Below are 17,331 nucleotides of genomic sequence, written 5' to 3'. Positions count from 1 at the left end.
GGGGTTTAGAGATGAAACTCCCTTGCTTTAGTTAGAATCATAGAATCCTGGGATATCCTGAGCTGGAAGGGACCCACAAGGATCATCCAGTCCAACCCCTGCCCTGCACAGACACCCCAACAATCCCACCCTGTCCCTCAGAGCATTGTCCAAACCCTCCTGGAGCTCTGGCAGCCTTGGGGCCGTGCCCACTGCCCTGGGGAGCCTGGGCAGTGCCCCAGCACCCTGTGGGGGAAGAACCTTTCCCTGAGATCCATCCCAAACCTCCTGAACACTGGATGCTTGTCGTGATCTGCTGAAGTTATTGCTTCCTCCTCTCCCAGTATTTTATTGTTTCGTTGCAAGACCTGTTAGTTCCTCTCTTCCTCCTGAAATCAGGGTTGAGCCTCCCTTGTCATCAAGCCCATTAACTTGGATTTGTGGATTACTCCCAGTGGCTGCAGTGCTGTAATTTTATAGTCCTGGCATCCTCCCTGGGCATGTTTAGCTGAGGACCATCAGTGACGTTGGCAGCAAAACTGAATAGCAGGGAAACCCCTCTGTTCCCCAAAGTCACATCCCACTCACCTTCCTGCAGCTTTTCCAGGAAACCATAAACCTGGAATTTTGGTTTCAGTCTTTTTTTTTAGTTCCTTTGAAAAAAATTGCCAGAAAAATGACTTGTAGCAGGTGGAGCAATCCAGGGATGTGGAGGGAGAGCAGTGGGATGTGGGAACACACACACTGTGCAGCCCAAATCCTCCTGCTTTGTCCCAGCATGGAAACAAGCACAGGCAGCTGGAAGCTTGGGCTGGAATGGCCAGAACTCCTGGGGGAGGTGTGTAGTGACTCTGAGGGTCACAAGAGCCTCAGGTGTCCCTGTTGCTGTCCCCTGGGCCCCCTCCCCTCCCTGGCCTTGGGAGTGGCCCTGGTTTCACTGTCACCCCAGAACCCCTTGGATTGTTTTTGCTGCTGCTTTGTGGGTCTGATTATGTAATGGATAATGTTCCCTGGAATATCTTCTCTTCCCTGGCCAGAGATGAATTTATTTAATCCTCTCAGCCCTCTGTCATTAAGGCATCTGCCTGGACTGACCGTAATCCCAACCAGCCCATGGAACAATCCCTCTGCTTTCCTGCTGGGGGACATTTGAGGTTGTGCCCTGGCTCTGTTTGCATTTTCAAACCCAGAATTAATTTCTAGAGAAGGATCTGCTTGTCTCAGGACTGATTGTCATGAAAAAAGGGGAAAAATTAACAGGTCTGTTAAGTTTCTGTGCAGCTGAGAACATGGAAAAGTAGTGATGACTCTGAGAATACAGAACTTTAATTAACAGAAAATGGACTGAACTCAAAGTATGACTTATAATAAAGATACTAATGTTATTTGTCATGTACTCCTGGTCTACTGGGGATTTTTTTAAAGGAAACAAAGTCTTAAATATGTGCATCTTCTGAGAGAAACAAACCCTAAACACCCACTTAAATAAGCAAGGTGACAGGAAAGCTCAGGGTTGTCCCTTTAGTTACTGCTAAGAGTATATTTTGCAGTCTTACAATTTTTACCAACGTCCTTCAGTTCAGCTGGTGACCTTTTAATGTGGTTTGGGTATTTTTGCTTTACATTATAGAAATATTCTTGACATACCAAGCATGGGAATACCAAAGTCTTTGTGTACTCAAGTACACACTTGGGAGACTTACACTTTGTGTGAGCCAGCAAGGAGTCAGAAGGAGAATTGTGGTGGAGTGATTACTAATTTGTGGCTAATAAATGAGTAAATTTGAGCATCTAACCCAACCAAACAGGCTTCTGCCAGGCTTGCAGGATAAAGTGAACTAATAATGTACAAAGGGGGGTGAAAGAGGGGTCTGGGTTCAGGAGTTGCTGATGCCTGTGGGTCCCTCCCAGGGTGGTCCTTGTGGGTCCCTCCCAACTCGGGAGATTTTGGGATCCAAAGCTGCCTGTTTGAGCTGAGCCTGTGTTTGTTTTGTGCCCCAGCTTTGAGAGCATGCAGAGACTGTGTGACAAGTACAACCGAGCCATCGACAGCATCCACCAGTTGGTAGGTGTTCAACCCATCCCTGCCATCCTTGGGTCTGCCTGGTCAGAACTCACACGGAGTGAATAACACCAGAAAGCTGGGACTGACTCACAGTCACTGTCACATCACCAATATCCAGCACTTCCATCCTTTTGGAGGCTTATCTTGATATTAAACTGATTTTCTTCATCACACCTGGGCAGTCAGGAGTTAGCATTGGAGGGACATTAAGGAAGAAAAGGAATTAAACCCCACTTTTTGTTCCCAGAGTGTGAGTTTGGGAGCTGTTGGTCTTTATTGTGCACCTCTGACATTGTTATTTTGGCACTTGGAAAGAACTGAGTTACCTTTGGGGGGAAGAAAAGGTTTCTCTGCATTTAACACGTAGACGTTTCACAGGGATTTCTTATGTAGATTGACTTTTGTGGGGGGGAATCTGTGGCTTATGGGTGCTTAAATAATCCATATGAACTCATGTTGTGGAAGTGATCCCTGCCTTAGGAATTTCCTTGCCACACAGTTCAGCCTCTCTGTTCTGTGGCATCAGTGGCTGAAGGAGAATGTAATGTCTTTTCAGACCAATTTAATGAGCTTTTTGCTTCTCTTACCCCATAAAAGGTTGAACTGGAGGAAGCAAAACATGAACAGTGAATAATGTTACTGTTCTATTGAATTTAGAAGTATAGGTGGATTTTTTTTTCTCTGCTGTGCTTATGGGAATTACTTGAAGTGTGCAGTATTATGGCAAAAAGACTTTTTTCCGGGATTTCCTTCATTTTGTGGGCCTACAGCTCTCTATATTTTGTGCTTGTTTGGATTCATGTGTATGCTGGTTAATAGCTGAGCATTAGAAGCTATTCAGCCTCTGCACTTGTGTCTGAATCCCAGCAGAGGAATATTTAGGAGGAGTCCTGGAGCTGCCCCTTTTTGGTTGTTTTTATCAAAGAGGGAGATAAACATTTTTAAAACTTAACAACTTTTATGCTTAGGATAGGTTTTTTTTTTTTCTGAGGAAGAAAGGAAGCTTGATTTCCATCTCTTTCCTGCCACTCCCTGTTTGAGTACATCTGATCCCTCCCATCTGACAGCTCCCGAGGCACAATTCCACTGCTCTGGTGTTGACACACACTCAGCTCAATGGGATCAGTGAATAGAAAATCAGGGAGCAAACTCCACACCTTCTCAGCTTTATTCAGTGCTGAGCTTTCCATTGCCTGGTGGTGTTTGCATCTCTTTAATGGCCCCTTTAGCACCTGTTTCCAGCAGAAATGACCCCTCAGTGAGGTGTGAAGTACAGAGAACTGGGGTTGTGTTTGTCTTGAGTGTCACAGAAGAGTTTGGGTTGGGAGGGACCTTAAAGCTTATCTTGTTTCACCCCCTGCCAAGGGCAGGGACACCTTCCACCATCCCAGGTTGCTCCTTTGATCCAACCTGGCCTTGGGCACTTCCAGGGATGGGGCAGCCACAGCTGCTCTGGGAAACCTGTGCCGGGGCCTCCCCACCCTCACAATATACCATCCTTCCCAATATACCATCCAACCCTGTGTGAAGCCATTCCCCTTGTCCTGTCTCTCCATCCCTTGTCCAAAGTCTCTGAGCCCCTTCAGGCCCTGGAAGGGGCCCTCAGGTCTCCCTGGAGCCTTCTCCAGGTGGACACCCCAGCTCTCTGCCTGCAGAGCAGAGGGGCTCCAGCCCTCGGGTCAGGACCATTTTGGTGTTGGGAGAGGTGCTGGGAGGGGGTTTCCCCTCGCTGTGCCATCCCAGCCTGGCCGTGGGGCCGTGCCCTCGTCCCCCCCTGGGGTTCCCACCTCGGCCTGTGTTTCCTGCAGTGGAAGGGGACGACGCAGCCCATGAAGCTGAACACGCGTCCCTCCAACGGGCTGCTCCGGCACATCCTGCAGCAGGTCTACAACCACTCGGTCACCGACCCCGAGAAACTCAACAACTACGAGCCCTTCTCCCCAGAGGTCTACGGAGAAACCTCCTTTGACTTGGTGGCCCAAATGATCGACGAGATCAAAATGACAGAGGACGATTTGTTCGTTGACTTGGGCAGTGGTGAGTGACCCACGGCTTCTTTTGCTCTTTTTGTTTGCTGGTTTTCCCCTTTCTTTACATAAACCAGGCCTAAGGGTTGTCTTGCAGGATAAACCAGGCCTAAGGATTGCCTTGCAGGGTAAGCATCTGTTCTAGATAATCCCCCTGCTTTTTCTGGCATGGGTAAATGGACCAACGAGGTGCCCCAGCCTTCTCTGTGGTGATAAAATATCACTGCAAATTTTATATAAGAAGCAAACCAGGACTAAAGATTGTCATGCAGGATAAGCCAGGACTAAGATTGCCTTGCAGGATAAGCATCTTTCCTAAATAATCCCCCTGCTTTTTCTGACATGATTAAATGGACCAACCAGATGCCCCAACGTTCTCTGTGGTGATAAAATATCACTGCAAATTCTATAATTGTTACGGAACTCTTGGTTTCTGTTGCTGTTGATGGATACACTTAGAAAGAAACATTGTTAAAAACGATGGCTGAAAAATAAAGTAGCATTCCTGAGGGTTCATCTGTTTTCAGTGGATTTTGTGACCTCCTTGTCTGAAGATGGGATTTCTTGGCCCTTCTCACGTGGCACGCTTGGTGTGGGATCTGAAAATGAAGCAGATTTTTGCCTCTGACTTACCTGTCAGTGTGTCAGAAAAGATTTTAGAGTTCATTTTTAACATTTGTCTTGTGAGACCCCACAAAATGTAACCCACAAGTGCCACAGGTTGGAGTTTTAAAAGGAAATAGGTGTTCCTAGTTGGTGAGGAAACCAGGTATGACTCAAGGGCACGTGGAACAGAGACACTGAGTAAGAACATGCTGTTCTTTTTCTTGGTAAATCTGGTTCAGGGCAGGAAAGGAGCAACAAGAATTTCCCCTCTTACTGGATGTGTTATAAAGTTTTAGCCCAAGTATGTTTTTGGGTTTTGTTGCTGGTGTGATATGGGACTTCTGGGGAAAAATATTTTTTAAAAAGATATTTTAAATTTAGATACAGGGCTGCAATTCCCTCCCCCCCAGTCTTAACACATCTTCAGTGATTTGCTGTTTTTACCCCCATTTCCTCCCTCAGTGGGACTGATGTCTGACATTTCCTGGTGTTCAGATGAGACATTTAGAAAGGCATCACATCTGACAAACGGTTTTCCATCTGGAATAAAAAAAAAGATTGTCGTGGATGCTCCCAATTGTTTGTTCAGGAAGGTTACAGAAGATCATATCTGAAGCCCTGTAGTGCTGCAGGCTCAAATATTAGATACTTTTAGCTGCTCTCATCATAAATCAATAATTTTCTTGCTCACCTTGAGGCTGAGCAGCACCTGGGGAGTGGGAATGAGCTCAGGGATCACAGAGCCTTGTGGGGGAAGGTCAGACCCTGGCAGTTAAAGCAGCCCCTGCAGCCCTGCACAGTTTATCTGCTGTTTTCCTGTTGCCCTTTGCTCTAACAACTCTTCTCTCCCTTGCAGTGGTTTCTGCTGGAGTTGCTCATGCTCACTTTGGGTTTTTCCCCCTGCAGGTGTGGGGCAGGTGGTGCTTCAAGTGGCTGCAGCCACGAACTGCAAACATCACTATGGAGTGGAGAAAGCTGATATTCCAGCCAAGTACGCCGAGGTGGGTCCTGGGGGGTGGCTCTGCCTGGGCTGCAGGAACAGCTGAGTTTGAGTTTCAGCCCTGCTCGATTTTCCTCCCTCAGGTCAGACAGACCTGGAGCACGGTGTGCTTGGGGAGAGGAGTGTTTTTCCAGTCTGGAGAGCACAGGAGGAGCATTATCACCTTTCTGAAGTGCTTTCAGCTCTTTGAACAGCACTGACACAGGGCCTGTTCAAAAGGAAGGGCAGGAGAAGCTTCACACAAACACCTGCAATTATTCCGTGCCCGGAATGGCTCGGATAGAACTTCCAGAGGCCACAGTGTTCAGCAAATCTGGGATTAATTCAGCAAGGAAATAGTTCTTAAATATTTTAGAGGCCATGGTTCTGCCTGTGGTGGGGGTGCCCCTCTTTGGTGTCCTAAGCTGAAGTTATTAAACCATCAGAGGCTCGTTGATGAGGCCTTTGTTGGGTGTCTGGAGGCACCTGAATGAAGAAAACCTTAAAAGGGCCTGAAGCTGAAGGAGGGAAGGTTTACATTAGACATTAAGAAATCATTTACTGTAAGGGTGGGGAGGCCCTGGCACAGGTTGCCCAGAGCAGCTGTGGCTGCCCCAGCCCTGGGAGTGTCCAAGGCCAGGTTGGACAGGGCTTGGAGCAACCTGGGCTGGTGGAAGGTGTCCCTGCCCATGGCAGGGGGTGGCACTAAATGATATTTAAGGTCCCTTCCAACCCAAACCATTCCATGTTTCTATGGTATTAGTCAGGTTTCTTTACACTTCTCATTCTGTGCCAATGGGACACCCAAAGATAATGAGTTCCAAGGCAAACCTGGAAGGCCACAAGCCAACAATAAAGGTTAGTCAAGCCTAACCAGGAGAGGTTTATTGGCTTCAGTCCCTGAACAGAAACTTCTCCCTCGGTATTGTCAAAACACTGACTCAGGCTGTGCAGGCTGGAAGATTATACCCCATGGAAGGAGGGGAAAAATTAAACTCCTTGATCCTCCCTTTCTGTGGCATGGGCAAAAATGCATCAACACAGTGATGAGGAGCATCAGACAAGGATCTAAAATCCATCTTGTTTCCCCTGCCATGGCCCAGGGGAAGGTCCCAACTGGAGGGCTCTGCGGTCCCTCTGTGGGTGTGTCCTGGTTTCACCAGGGAGCACTTGCAAGGCCTGGAATCCCCTCTGGGTTTGCTATTAAACTTAAAAGATGAGCATTAAAAGGGAAATTCTCACTCTCACTAATACCCCTTCATGGCACTGTGCAAACAAGGCTTTAGTGGAAACAGCAAACAGAGAAATCACCCACAAATGGAGAGTTAGGGAGTATTAACTGCTGGGGTACCTCCAGCTTCAGGAGTATTTTGTGTGAATATTCTGCATTATTCTGGTTAAACCCTGCCAGATTTAACAACCCAACAGCTGCTGCAGTGTCAGTGGGTGAAGCTGCCTGAGTGCAGCTCCTCTGCCTCATACCTGTGTCAGGGACCAGCCTCCCTCCAAACCTTTGTGGGAGGGCTTGGATTAAGTTTCTGGTTAAGATTGACTGTGACAACACATCTCTGGGCACTGATAATTAATGCAGATGGCTTTGAAAAGCTTCAGCTGAAGGATGTTGTGGGTTTGTTTTAGTGAAGTTGTCTTAAAAAATAAATAAAAATGCAGTTGTGCAGCGTGAGAAAATCCTGAGGATTTCTGAGTTATGCTGCTAAGCTTTGAAATGCTTTTGAAATAGGTTTTTAAAGCACATCTGTTAACACACAGGTTTCTTTGACCTGGTGATGGAGGTCTCCATCTCTGAGCTGGCAGGGAAGTCAGAATTCCTGCTGGTCTCCTCTCAAAGCATCATGGAATGGTTTGGGTTGGAAGGGAGCTCTGCAGATCCCCCAGTCCAACCCCTGCCCAGGCAGGGTCACCTGGAGCTGGTGACACAGGGATGTGTCTCCAGAGAGGGAGACTCTCCCTTGTCTCCTTTCCCTGCTGCCTCCAACTTTGGGCCAAACTCTAAAGATCAGGAGGGTTTTTTCCAGCCTTCCAAGACACTTGAGTTGCATTTTCCAGCTGTTGTAGAGCTGTAGCTGCCCCTGGTTCCCCTCCAGAGCCTGCCCTGCTCAGAGCCATTGGGACAGCTGGAATTGTGCTCACGGGGGTTTGTGAGGGACTGAGATCTCTGGATAGGGGGGGATTTGGTTCCTTTCTCCTCTATTTAGGCAATGACAAACTGGTGGCAGTAGGAGCCCTCCCTCCTCTGCAGCCCTGGAGTGAAGGATGTCATCACTCCAAAATCCTTGGATGCAGTTTGGGGCATCCCTGGTTGCTGTGGGAATGGGGATGTTTTGGATGCTGCTCTCTGCCCTCTCCCTGCCCCCAGCAGACCTGGCTTTAGCCCCAGTGTCCCTTTGCTCCCAGGGCTTAGGCTGGGCTGCCTCCCTCCTGCTCCCTGGGGATTATGTGCCCCAGCTCAGGAGCTGCTCAAGGTTGTGCCATTTTTAGTGCTGAGCAGTGGCAGTGCTTTTCCTACAGCCTGGATCTCCCAGGAAAAGGGGGAGGGATGAACATTCCAGCTTTGACATGCAAAAATTTGGGGTTTTTTTAAAGAAACTGAACAGCAGGAGCTGTTTGTCTGCCTGCCCTTGGAATGTTAATGGCAAAAAGCCTCCAGCCAACCCCAGCAGTCAGAACTGTGCCTCTGCTCCTGGGATGGCTCTGGAAACAGGAGATGTCCCAACAGCTGCTTTTGTTTTTCCTCCCTCTTGCAGACCATGGACAGAGAGTTCAGAAAGTGGATGAAGTGGTATGGGAAAAAACATGCAGAATACACAGTGAGTAAAATCCTGGGGCTCCTGCTGGTGTCCAGCTTGGAAAGTCCTCTCCAGCCTTCCCCAGCCACCAGCAGTGTGACCACAGCTGCTTCCTGGCTGTTCCCTTCATCCTGGTTTTTCCAAGCCATCCTCCAAAGCCTCTCTCTTTGTCTTGCTTGATGTGTAGTATGGTGTTATTGGAACCACTTCCAGGTCTTGCCACTCTTGGAAGATTTATTCTCCTAAAATGTCATTTTAACTGGGGCTGCCCCGTGTCTTCTGTTCATACTACACCTTCTTTCCCTTTTTTCTCCCCCTCTCTCCATGGATCAGGGGTTTTGCTGGAGAGACTGTTGGAAATGGCAGCTCCTCCTTGGGATTCTGGAATCTCCTAGTAGAACTAAAAGCTGGAGCTTTGGTTCCCAGGCAGGGGAAGGTGTGGAAACCTGGGACAGGGTTGGAGGGGGTGGGGTGGCAGGGATGGAACTTCTGGCTGGAGGTTGGAGCAGGAGGCTCCAAGAGCAGTGGGAGGCCTTGGGCTCAGGAAGGGTGTTGGGGTGGTTAATTCTGACTTGGAAAGGATTGGAATTGGGTGCCCTGAGGCTGTAGCTGGATCTGGAGCAGTAAATGGGTCATCCCAGGGCATCTCCCTCCCTGGGGATAGGGACAGGTGTTGGAATTACTTTCCCTTTCTCTCCATGTTGCTTCATCTTTGTGGGTGTTTTGCCCTCTGGAATGACAGTGTGAAACCCATGCATTGTCCTGTGCCATTCCTTTCCTTTTCCCTTTTTCCTCCTTCTTAATTTTCATTAAGAAAACCTGTTCCCTGGTCAATCACTTCCCATGAAATACATGGAAAGTGAAATACCTGTTCAACAGGAACCCAGTGAGTATTTTGAAAATACATCTATTTATGCTTCTCCTCCTGCTCTCCAGTGGTCAGGAAAGAGGCTGGATGGATCAGGGATGTTCCCTAATTTCCCAGCCCAGCTGGGTCACTGTCCTGCTCAGAGGTCGCCGCTGGCCCTGTGTCCTGTGTCAAGGTTGAAGTTTGGGAGCTGCTCCTTCCCTTCCCTTTTGTACAGAGCCATTCTTTCCATGTTCTTGGAATGGTGTGAACCACATGGCTGGAGCGTTCCAGCAGGGTGGGATCAAATGCCAGGTTTATTTCCCAATTTTCCCAACCTTTTTTCCCCGTTTTTTTGGCTGCTGGGATCCTTCAGAGGGCTCATCTTGTAGGAAAAGCTGTTCCAGCTCTGCCTTTGGAAAACAGGCCAGAAAGGTGCTGGTCCCACCTGCCTCTGAGCACTCTGTCCCTGGAATTCCTGTGCTGGATGGAATGATTCCCTCCTGAAGGCTGCTGGGGGACTGGTTTGCAGCAGGCTGGATATCCCTGCTAACTCCTTCCTGCTGTGGGAGCACTGGGAATGCTTCCCTGCTCCTCCAGTGGCCATATGGCAGTTTTCCATTGTGTCACCCAGCTGGCACGACATGAAAGGAGCTGCTCCTGAGGATCCTCTGCCTCTGAGCTGGGGAATGTGAAGAATAGGAGAGGAGCTTGGATGAAATATTGGAAGCATATTGCTTGCCCTAGGCAGCACTTCCAGCCTGAGCATTCCCAGGGCCAGGGTCTGGTGCTGCATTGGAACAAAGCTGCTTATTTTTGCCAGGTTCTTTGGCTTTTCTAACTCTGCTTTCTGCAGTGTTTGGAGTAAAAACTTCCCCTGAATGTGCAGTCTGGGTTTTTTGGGAAGAATTAAAACACTTGCAGCACTTTGTCTTAGGGAAAATGGGTTTTTTTGTCACTTGGAGTGATACTTGAACACAGATTTTGGTCTTTTACATGCAGGCACAGGGCAGATTTTATTTAGTTTTTATTCATCAAACATCCCCATTTATTTTCTTTAGAAGCTCCTCAGCAGCATCTGCTGTAGGTGACTCATTAAAGAGAGCAAACTTGTCTCACAATGCAGCTGGAAAACACAGAATTAAAAGCCTGGCATCTTTGTCTTTCTGGAAAACAACTTTGTCCCTGCAAGATGCTCCCAAAACTGCAAATGTTGGAGGCAAAATAAGCCCAAATTGAAATAGTCTGTCATCAGCAGAGCTCAGCTGGTGAATCCCACTCCAGTGTTCCAGGCAGTCACATGAAAACTCAATATTTTAGGAAGAATCAAGTGGTGGAGGAGGGGAGGGAGCTTGGCAGGAGTTCAGGGGGAAGAATCTCAGATCCCACCTGCAGCTTTGGCTGAACACTGGGGATGTGGTGAAACAGAAACTGGGGGACACGAGGCAGCAGAAAATCCAGGGGTTGGGCCTGCAGGGCTTTAGATTATTTTAACAGCCCAAAGCCCAGTACAGTTATAATTTCCCAATACAAATGGATTTTTGGTTTCCCCTGCAAAGCTGCTGTGTCACCTCAGCAGTGCTGGGTTTGTGCAGCTCAGCAGTTCCTTCTTCCTTGGCCAATGATTTTCCCTGTAGTTCTTCACCATCTCCAGCCTCACCACATGGCAGGAGCTTCCTGAGGAATATTTTATGGCCTTTTTTTGCCTTTTGCAATAATCCAAGGGGCTGCCAGAACCTCACTATATTTTTGTAACCTGCCCCAAATCCAACCAACAGGGTTTTTTTCAGACTACTATTAAAAGAAAATTGACAGGAATGTAAACAAATAAAAAACACCCCCCAAAAGCTTTCCAAACCAATAAACTCGTGTTTGGAAAGGCTTGAACAGAAGGACAATGAGCTGTTGCTCATTAAATTGCTCTGCAAGCCTTCAAATTCACTTCCTGGGTTGTTCTTGTTACTGCTGGAAGTTCTGGAATTCTGGAGAGCAAAGTCCAGTGACAACATTTAAAATAAATCCTGATTGTCCACCTGTATTTCCATCCTATTTTGTCAACAATCACAGAAAAAGCTCTCTCTGGAGTGATGTTTCCATATAAAACTGGCAACCTCACGGGCATGGAGGTGTCTCAGGGAAGCAGGACAGGGCTGTGTGGTCAGTGCAGGTGATAATTCACATTAAATTCCTCCAGTAGCTGGAGGCAAAGTGTCCTGAGGGGTGTTGGGTGCCCAGGGCTGCTGCAGAGCTCCAGCTGGGTCAGCCCTGAAGCTGGAGAGGGGGAAGATCCATTTGGGGCAGGAGAGGAGTGGGAGGGAGGTTGCTTGTCATACTCTGCTTGGAATTCTCCTGCTTTCCAGCTGCTGGGGGTCTCATAATCCTATAAAATGAGTATTTACATGCCTGTGGTTCTGGGTGTCTCATTCCTGGTTGTGGATGTCCAATTCCTGCTCAGTTAGGGGAAATCCCAGTCTTTGCTGGTCTCCTGCATTCAGAGGGAATCCTCCTTCTGTAGAGCTTTACATCATCATCATCTCCTTCAGCCTTTTGGATGAGAATGTCCCACTTCTGACACATCTCACTGTGCTCCAGCTCCTTTGATCTTCTCATTCCCTTCCCCTGGAGCTGAGAAGTTTCCAGGATTAGCTCCTTCCCCTGTCTTTGCAAGAAAACTTGTCTGCAGGAAGCAGGAGACTTTGGGAAGGTCATTAGGCCTGGCTAATTAGAGAGCCTTTCTTGGGGAATTCTGCACATGTGCAGCCCCCAAATTAAAACCTGCTATCACAATTAACAGGCAGATGGGTTTTCATGGTTCCTGACTCTAAATATCCTCCTGTGGCCTCAAACTCAGAGCCATCTCAGGTATCTGGGGCAGGAGGCTGAGGCTGCTGTGTGGCACAAAGTGCTTCTTCTCTGCCTGGGGTCCCCTTGGAGGACGTTTTTGGGGTGTCCTCAGTGCCTACAACCCGTTGTCCCCTTGTGTGGGGAAGATTTTCTCCCTCAGAGCACTTTGGGCTCTGCTGAAGGCAAGGATTTGGTTTGTATTTGTTTACTCAGGGTTGTTATAACAGAATTCCTGCCCTGCTCCTTAAAAGCCCTGTTTTAGCAGCAGATGACAATAATCTTCAAAGCAAGGGCAGGAAACACAGCTCAGCTTTGCCAAGCTGAGGGATTTTGGGTGGGTGGGGAGACCAGGGAGCTGCTGAGGGCTGGAGGTGCTCTGTGGTTCAGGCCCATGGATTAGAGAGGAATCTTCACAGATCACAGGATATGCTGAGCTGGAAGGACCCCCAAGGATCAGCATGTCCCATTTAGTGCCTAAATCAGTGTAAACCTGGCTTTGTGAACCTCCAGGCTTATCTCAGGCTGAGTTTGGGGTGTCTCCCTGGCTGTTTTTCCTGGAAATCGGAGAAAAGCAGTGGTTAGTGTAGGACTTTCAGTGCCTCTTGCTGCCCAGGGAGCAGACTGGCATCACCTGGACCTCAAACCTTCATCTCCCCCAGGCCCTGCAGCTCGGGGAGGGCCAGAGCAGCTGCTCACTCCAGGTGTTCCTGAAGGCCCTGTTTCAGTGGGAATCTCGCTGGGCTGGGGTTTGAAAAGCCCTCCAAACGTCCCCCGTGGCTTTGAAATGGTGCCATGTTTGGGAGGTTTGGCTCCATGCCTCCAGTTATTTTTGAAGAGAACAGGAACCTAAAAATAACCCTGTGTACTTTTCCAGGCAGAACTGGCTGGTTTTTGGGAGCCAAGTGTTTGCACGGAGGCGGCTGCAATGAGCCATCCTGTGAATTTATGGCTCTGTGGAGCTGCTCAGGCACAGGGAGACTCCCAGTCCAGCCCTGGGTGAGATCCCAGCCCTCCTCCAGGCCTGACCTGCCCAAATTCCTGCTCTGCACACACCCACTGCTCTGTACCTCTGGCTGCTTCTGACCTGCTGCTTCCCATCGAGATCCAGATGCTGTTGGGTGTATTCCTGGCTGAAAAAAACTTGAGTAAAAACCTGGTTTGCCTTCTAAATTTAGCAGCAGTGCAGCTCTGGGGGTGATTTTGCTGAGCTAATTATCCTGTTAGAGAAAGCATCTCCTGCATTGTCTAATCAGATGAAAATATCTGTGTTACAGATGGTCCCTTCCATTCATTATTCACTAAGGAGATTAAGTTTCCAAGAGAGAGGGAGGAGCGGGATTGGGGTGGGGACACTGGAAGAGATTGAGAGACTGGGATGGAGGTGTCCCCTTCTCCCTGGATGACCATCATGGACCATGTTCTGCTGCATCCTGGGGTTGATCCAGCTGCATTTTCCTCACCAGTTCTCGTTTCACTCTCAGAATCCCTGTAAACCTCCGAGCTGTCTGGGATTTTGGGGGAATTCTGTTGGATTCCCTGTGTCAGTTGGTGGGGAAGGAGCTGCTTTCCTCCTTGGAGGGAGTCCTTTATTGGTCACTGCCCCAGTGGTCAGGGATCTCTGTCCTGTCTCTGAGGGGAGCAGCCCCTGCTTCAGGAATCCCTGCCTTGCTTCCAGAGGGGAAAAGGAAGAAAAATAACCCATTTTCTTCCAGCCCCAGTTGACCATCTGGTTATTTCTGTGCTCCTGTGTTTTTCCTGCTGAGATTTTCCCCTAAGCCTGAGCTGGGGAAGCAGAGCCACAAAAATAGATGTGTCTGAGCAGGGCTGGGGTTCATTTGAATTGTTAAATGGCTCTGGCTTGCAAATGTTCATCCTCCACGGGTGATATCAAGTTAAACAGGGAGATTTGGGTTATAAATGCTCCTCTGACCACCCAGGCAGGACAAACACACTGGGAAACTGGATCCAAGGAAAGCCCAACAGCCACTTAGGTTGGATTTCAAGACCTTTATATGAAGCTCAGCATTTCAGGATCGTTTCATGTTACGCTGGTTCTTTGTTCCCTTTCAAACTGTGGCTTCAGGATTGGCCTTCCTGGCTTTTCAGATGTTTTTCTTTCCCCTGTTAGTGTTTGAAAACCCTGTGGAGACCTTAGAAACTGGTGGTGTGGAGGATACCAGGGAGAAGCTGACTTGCAAAAAGTGTTGTAAAATAAATGCAGCTGCCTGTCATGTGGGTTTTCTTCGGCTGTGTCTTGGTTACTCAACCATGGAACTGTTTACTACTAGACTTGGAGACAAAATGATCTCTTTAAATTCATCTAGAGATGGGCTCCATTCACATACAGAACTCCAGAAAAAATGCTTCCATATATGAGGTGAAAAGAACTCATTTTAGAACTGCTGTTGCCTTGAGTTTCTGGTTTAGGTTCTGCCCAGACCCAGCAGGGTGTTGGGGGGTTGGATCTCAGAGTTCAGCCTCCACCATCTCCTTTGTTTTTACTGGAGCAGGGATGTCAGAGGTGCATCCCCTCCCAGCAGGGGGGAGAACACAGGCCTTAATTCTAGTTTTAATCTCATTTCAGCCCAGCTGCTTGGTGGAACAGGTTCTTCTGACTCACTTGTGTTGCTCTGACCTGCCGTTCTCGCTGGGTTTAGTCTCTAACGCTTGAAGCTCTTGACAAAGGTCCTGATCTCTTCCCCAAAACCCCTCAATATTCACTTTTCTCAGCCCTCTTGTGTACATTTGGACTTCTTTTCTTTGTGTTTTTTATCCTTCCTCGTGGGAGCAGCCCCACTGCTCTTGGCACCTGTGTCTTTGTCCTCTGTGCAGGCACAGCCAGGTCTGAGCGCTTCCCTGGGACAGTGCCCAGCTCAGCCAGGGAGGGATGGGAGCTGTCCCAGTGTCTGCACTGCAGTGCTGGCACCTCTGAGGTGTCACTCCACTGCAGTCTGTGCAGAAAAAGGATCCTGAGCAGTCAGTGTGGTAGCTTTGATGTTCTGGGATAAACCATCCCCTCAGCCCTCCGAGGGCTGTCATTGTCATTAATTACAGAGCTGCATCTTGGTTTTCCCTCTCCTCTTATCTTCCTTCCCCAACCCTCCTCCTACCTGACCTGTGGCACAGCAGAGGGTGGCCCTTGGGTTCCCAAAACACTCCTGGGAAAACATTCCTCTGGGGAGAGCTTTGTGTTCACCTGGGACTGCTGGGGTGCCATCAGGAAGGTGCTGCCGAGTCACCGGAGTCAGGACTGGGTTTCTTTTCAAATAAGACCTTTCTGTTCCTTCACTTCCATCCTGAAGGTGGTGGGAGCAGTTGGGGTTTATATTTAGCCCCACAGGAAATCAGGTGCTTGAGCTCAACAGGAGCCTGGATTTGGGTTCCCAGCAGGACTGTTCCCAGCCTGTGCTCAGCTCCCTGTGCTGGCCCAGCCATGGAGGCATTTGGGGATCAGCTTTGGAATCTCCATGGATCACAGCCCTCCCAGGGCACTAAGGATACCCAGAGACCCTTCCTGGGGTATCCCTAGGTGGGAGCAGGGAGGGAGGCACCTCTGGATCTGAGGAATGAGCAGAGCCAACCCCTCCTGGTTCATCCCCTCTGTGCTCCCCAAAAACTTCCTCTGGCCTTGGCTGTTGTGGGATCAGGGAGCTGGCACAGCACGTTTGTCCCTCTCCAGAGGAAAAGGGCACAACATTAACTCCTCTGTGTGTCTGTTTTTGTGTTCTTTGTCTGTTTTTAAGCTGGAAAGAGGTGACTTCCTCTCAGAAGAGTGGAGGGAGAGAATTGCAAACACAAGGTACAGTACAGCCATTGAGTGCTGCTTTATGAACTGGAGACTTGGGAGTTTGTATAATGGAAATTGGGAGCCTGGCCAGCTTTTTATATAGAATTTCCATAGCAAATACCAGAAGTTGATCTGCCAGCTCCTATATTGGCCTCTTTAGATCCTGTTTTCTGACTGGAAGAATGGCTTTAAATGCATGTCCCATGGTATTACATCCAAGGGTGTATCCAAGATAAATCCTGGTTGTACAGACAAGCAGAAACCTCCATTTGTTTTGCATATCCCTGTAGTTCCTGTCAGGGATTCTGGCAATACACTAATTATCTTGGCTATGGGGGCTCGCTTTCCCTTTAATAAAAAGCAAAAGACCCAAGTGAGTCTGTTCCAACTTAAATTGAAAATTCATTTCAGCTAATTGTCTTGAAGACTTATTTATGTGGAGAACTGTGCAGAGGGTCAGGCTCCTTTTTCTGAGGGAGCAAAAAGAGGGAGTAAATTTGTTAAAAACCATCAAAGTCATCTGTATTTTTAAAGCTTTGCATTCTTTCAGCCTTATGGGCAGAAAAAAGAAACCCTCTTTATTTTTATATGACCTTCTGGGCCACCCTGTTATGTGGGGGAATGAAGGCAGTTGTCAGAGAGGGCTCTGAAAGCCTTCAGTTGTGGCAACTCCTGGATTGCTCCCAAGGGAATGGTTTAGGAGCAGGCCATGGAGGAGGCTGCTGACTTCTGCTTTATTCTGGACCTCAGTTCCTTCTGGAGGTGCCTTTTCATTTGGGGACAGACTTGTCCCAGCCTTGCACTCCCTGGGGTTTGGCTTTGCTGCTTGTGGTTCCAAGGGCACCCTCCTCTGCTGCTGGGCCACTTCCTTCAACTCAGTGAACCTTTTTGGACAGTTTTTGGCTGCAGGAGCTCTGAGTGCACAGGGAAGTGCTGGGAGGTGTTTATTTTGGGTGTCTCAGTGCTCTGCACAGACACCTCACCCTGGGGCAGAATCCCAGGATGGGTTGGGTTGGAAGGACCTTAAAGCCCATCTCATTCCAGGGACACCTTCCATGGAGCAGGGTGTGCTCCAGCCTGGCCTGGGGCACGTGCAGGGCTGGGGCAGCCCCAGGGAATGATGCTGGGAGCAGGACAAGGCTCCCCATGGCCACGTGGAACTCTGCAGGATGTGTATTCCAAGGGCTTGGCAGTTCCTGGGATCAGGGTGCTCTGGGCCCCTGTGCCCTGCACGTGCTCACGAGCCCTGGGCCAGCAGGAGCTCTGTACAAACACCCATCTGCCAGCTCTGGCTCTCCCCCTTCCTTTCCTGGATGTTTTCTACTCCCATTAATATGTTTGGCTCTTTTGCAAGGCCTCTTTTTTGGCACATGGGGAGGAGGAGGAGGAA

At 48.8% G+C, this 17,331-nt stretch overlaps 1 protein-coding gene across 5 annotated transcripts in view; it reads left to right on the top strand.

Annotated features, from left to right (window-relative positions):
- The window catches only part of DOT1L (DOT1 like histone lysine methyltransferase), a 77,824-nt gene that overhangs the window by 20,079 nt on the left and 40,414 nt on the right, over nt 1-17,331 (top strand). For all 5 annotated transcript variants that reach the window (XM_051810569.1, XM_051810570.1, XM_051810568.1 and 2 more), the window contains exons 4-8: nt 1,981-2,044; nt 3,853-4,081; nt 5,584-5,678; nt 8,422-8,484; nt 15,898-15,953. In XM_051810569.1, coding sequence (XP_051666529.1) covers nt 1,981-2,044; nt 3,853-4,081; nt 5,584-5,678; nt 8,422-8,484; nt 15,898-15,953 — 507 coding nt within the window. The remainder of the gene's footprint in view (nt 1-1,980; nt 2,045-3,852; nt 4,082-5,583; nt 5,679-8,421; nt 8,485-15,897; nt 15,954-17,331) is intronic.

Source organism: Manacus candei, unplaced genomic scaffold (assembly GCF_025592945.1).
Source record: "Manacus candei isolate 608988 ecotype Guabito, Panama unplaced genomic scaffold, ASM2559294v1 h1tg000078l, whole genome shotgun sequence".
NCBI classification, from domain to species: Eukaryota; Metazoa; Chordata; class Aves; order Passeriformes; family Pipridae; genus Manacus; species Manacus candei.
Note: the sequence above shows the minus strand (reverse complement) of the source record. Positions and strands in the feature narration are given on the sequence as shown.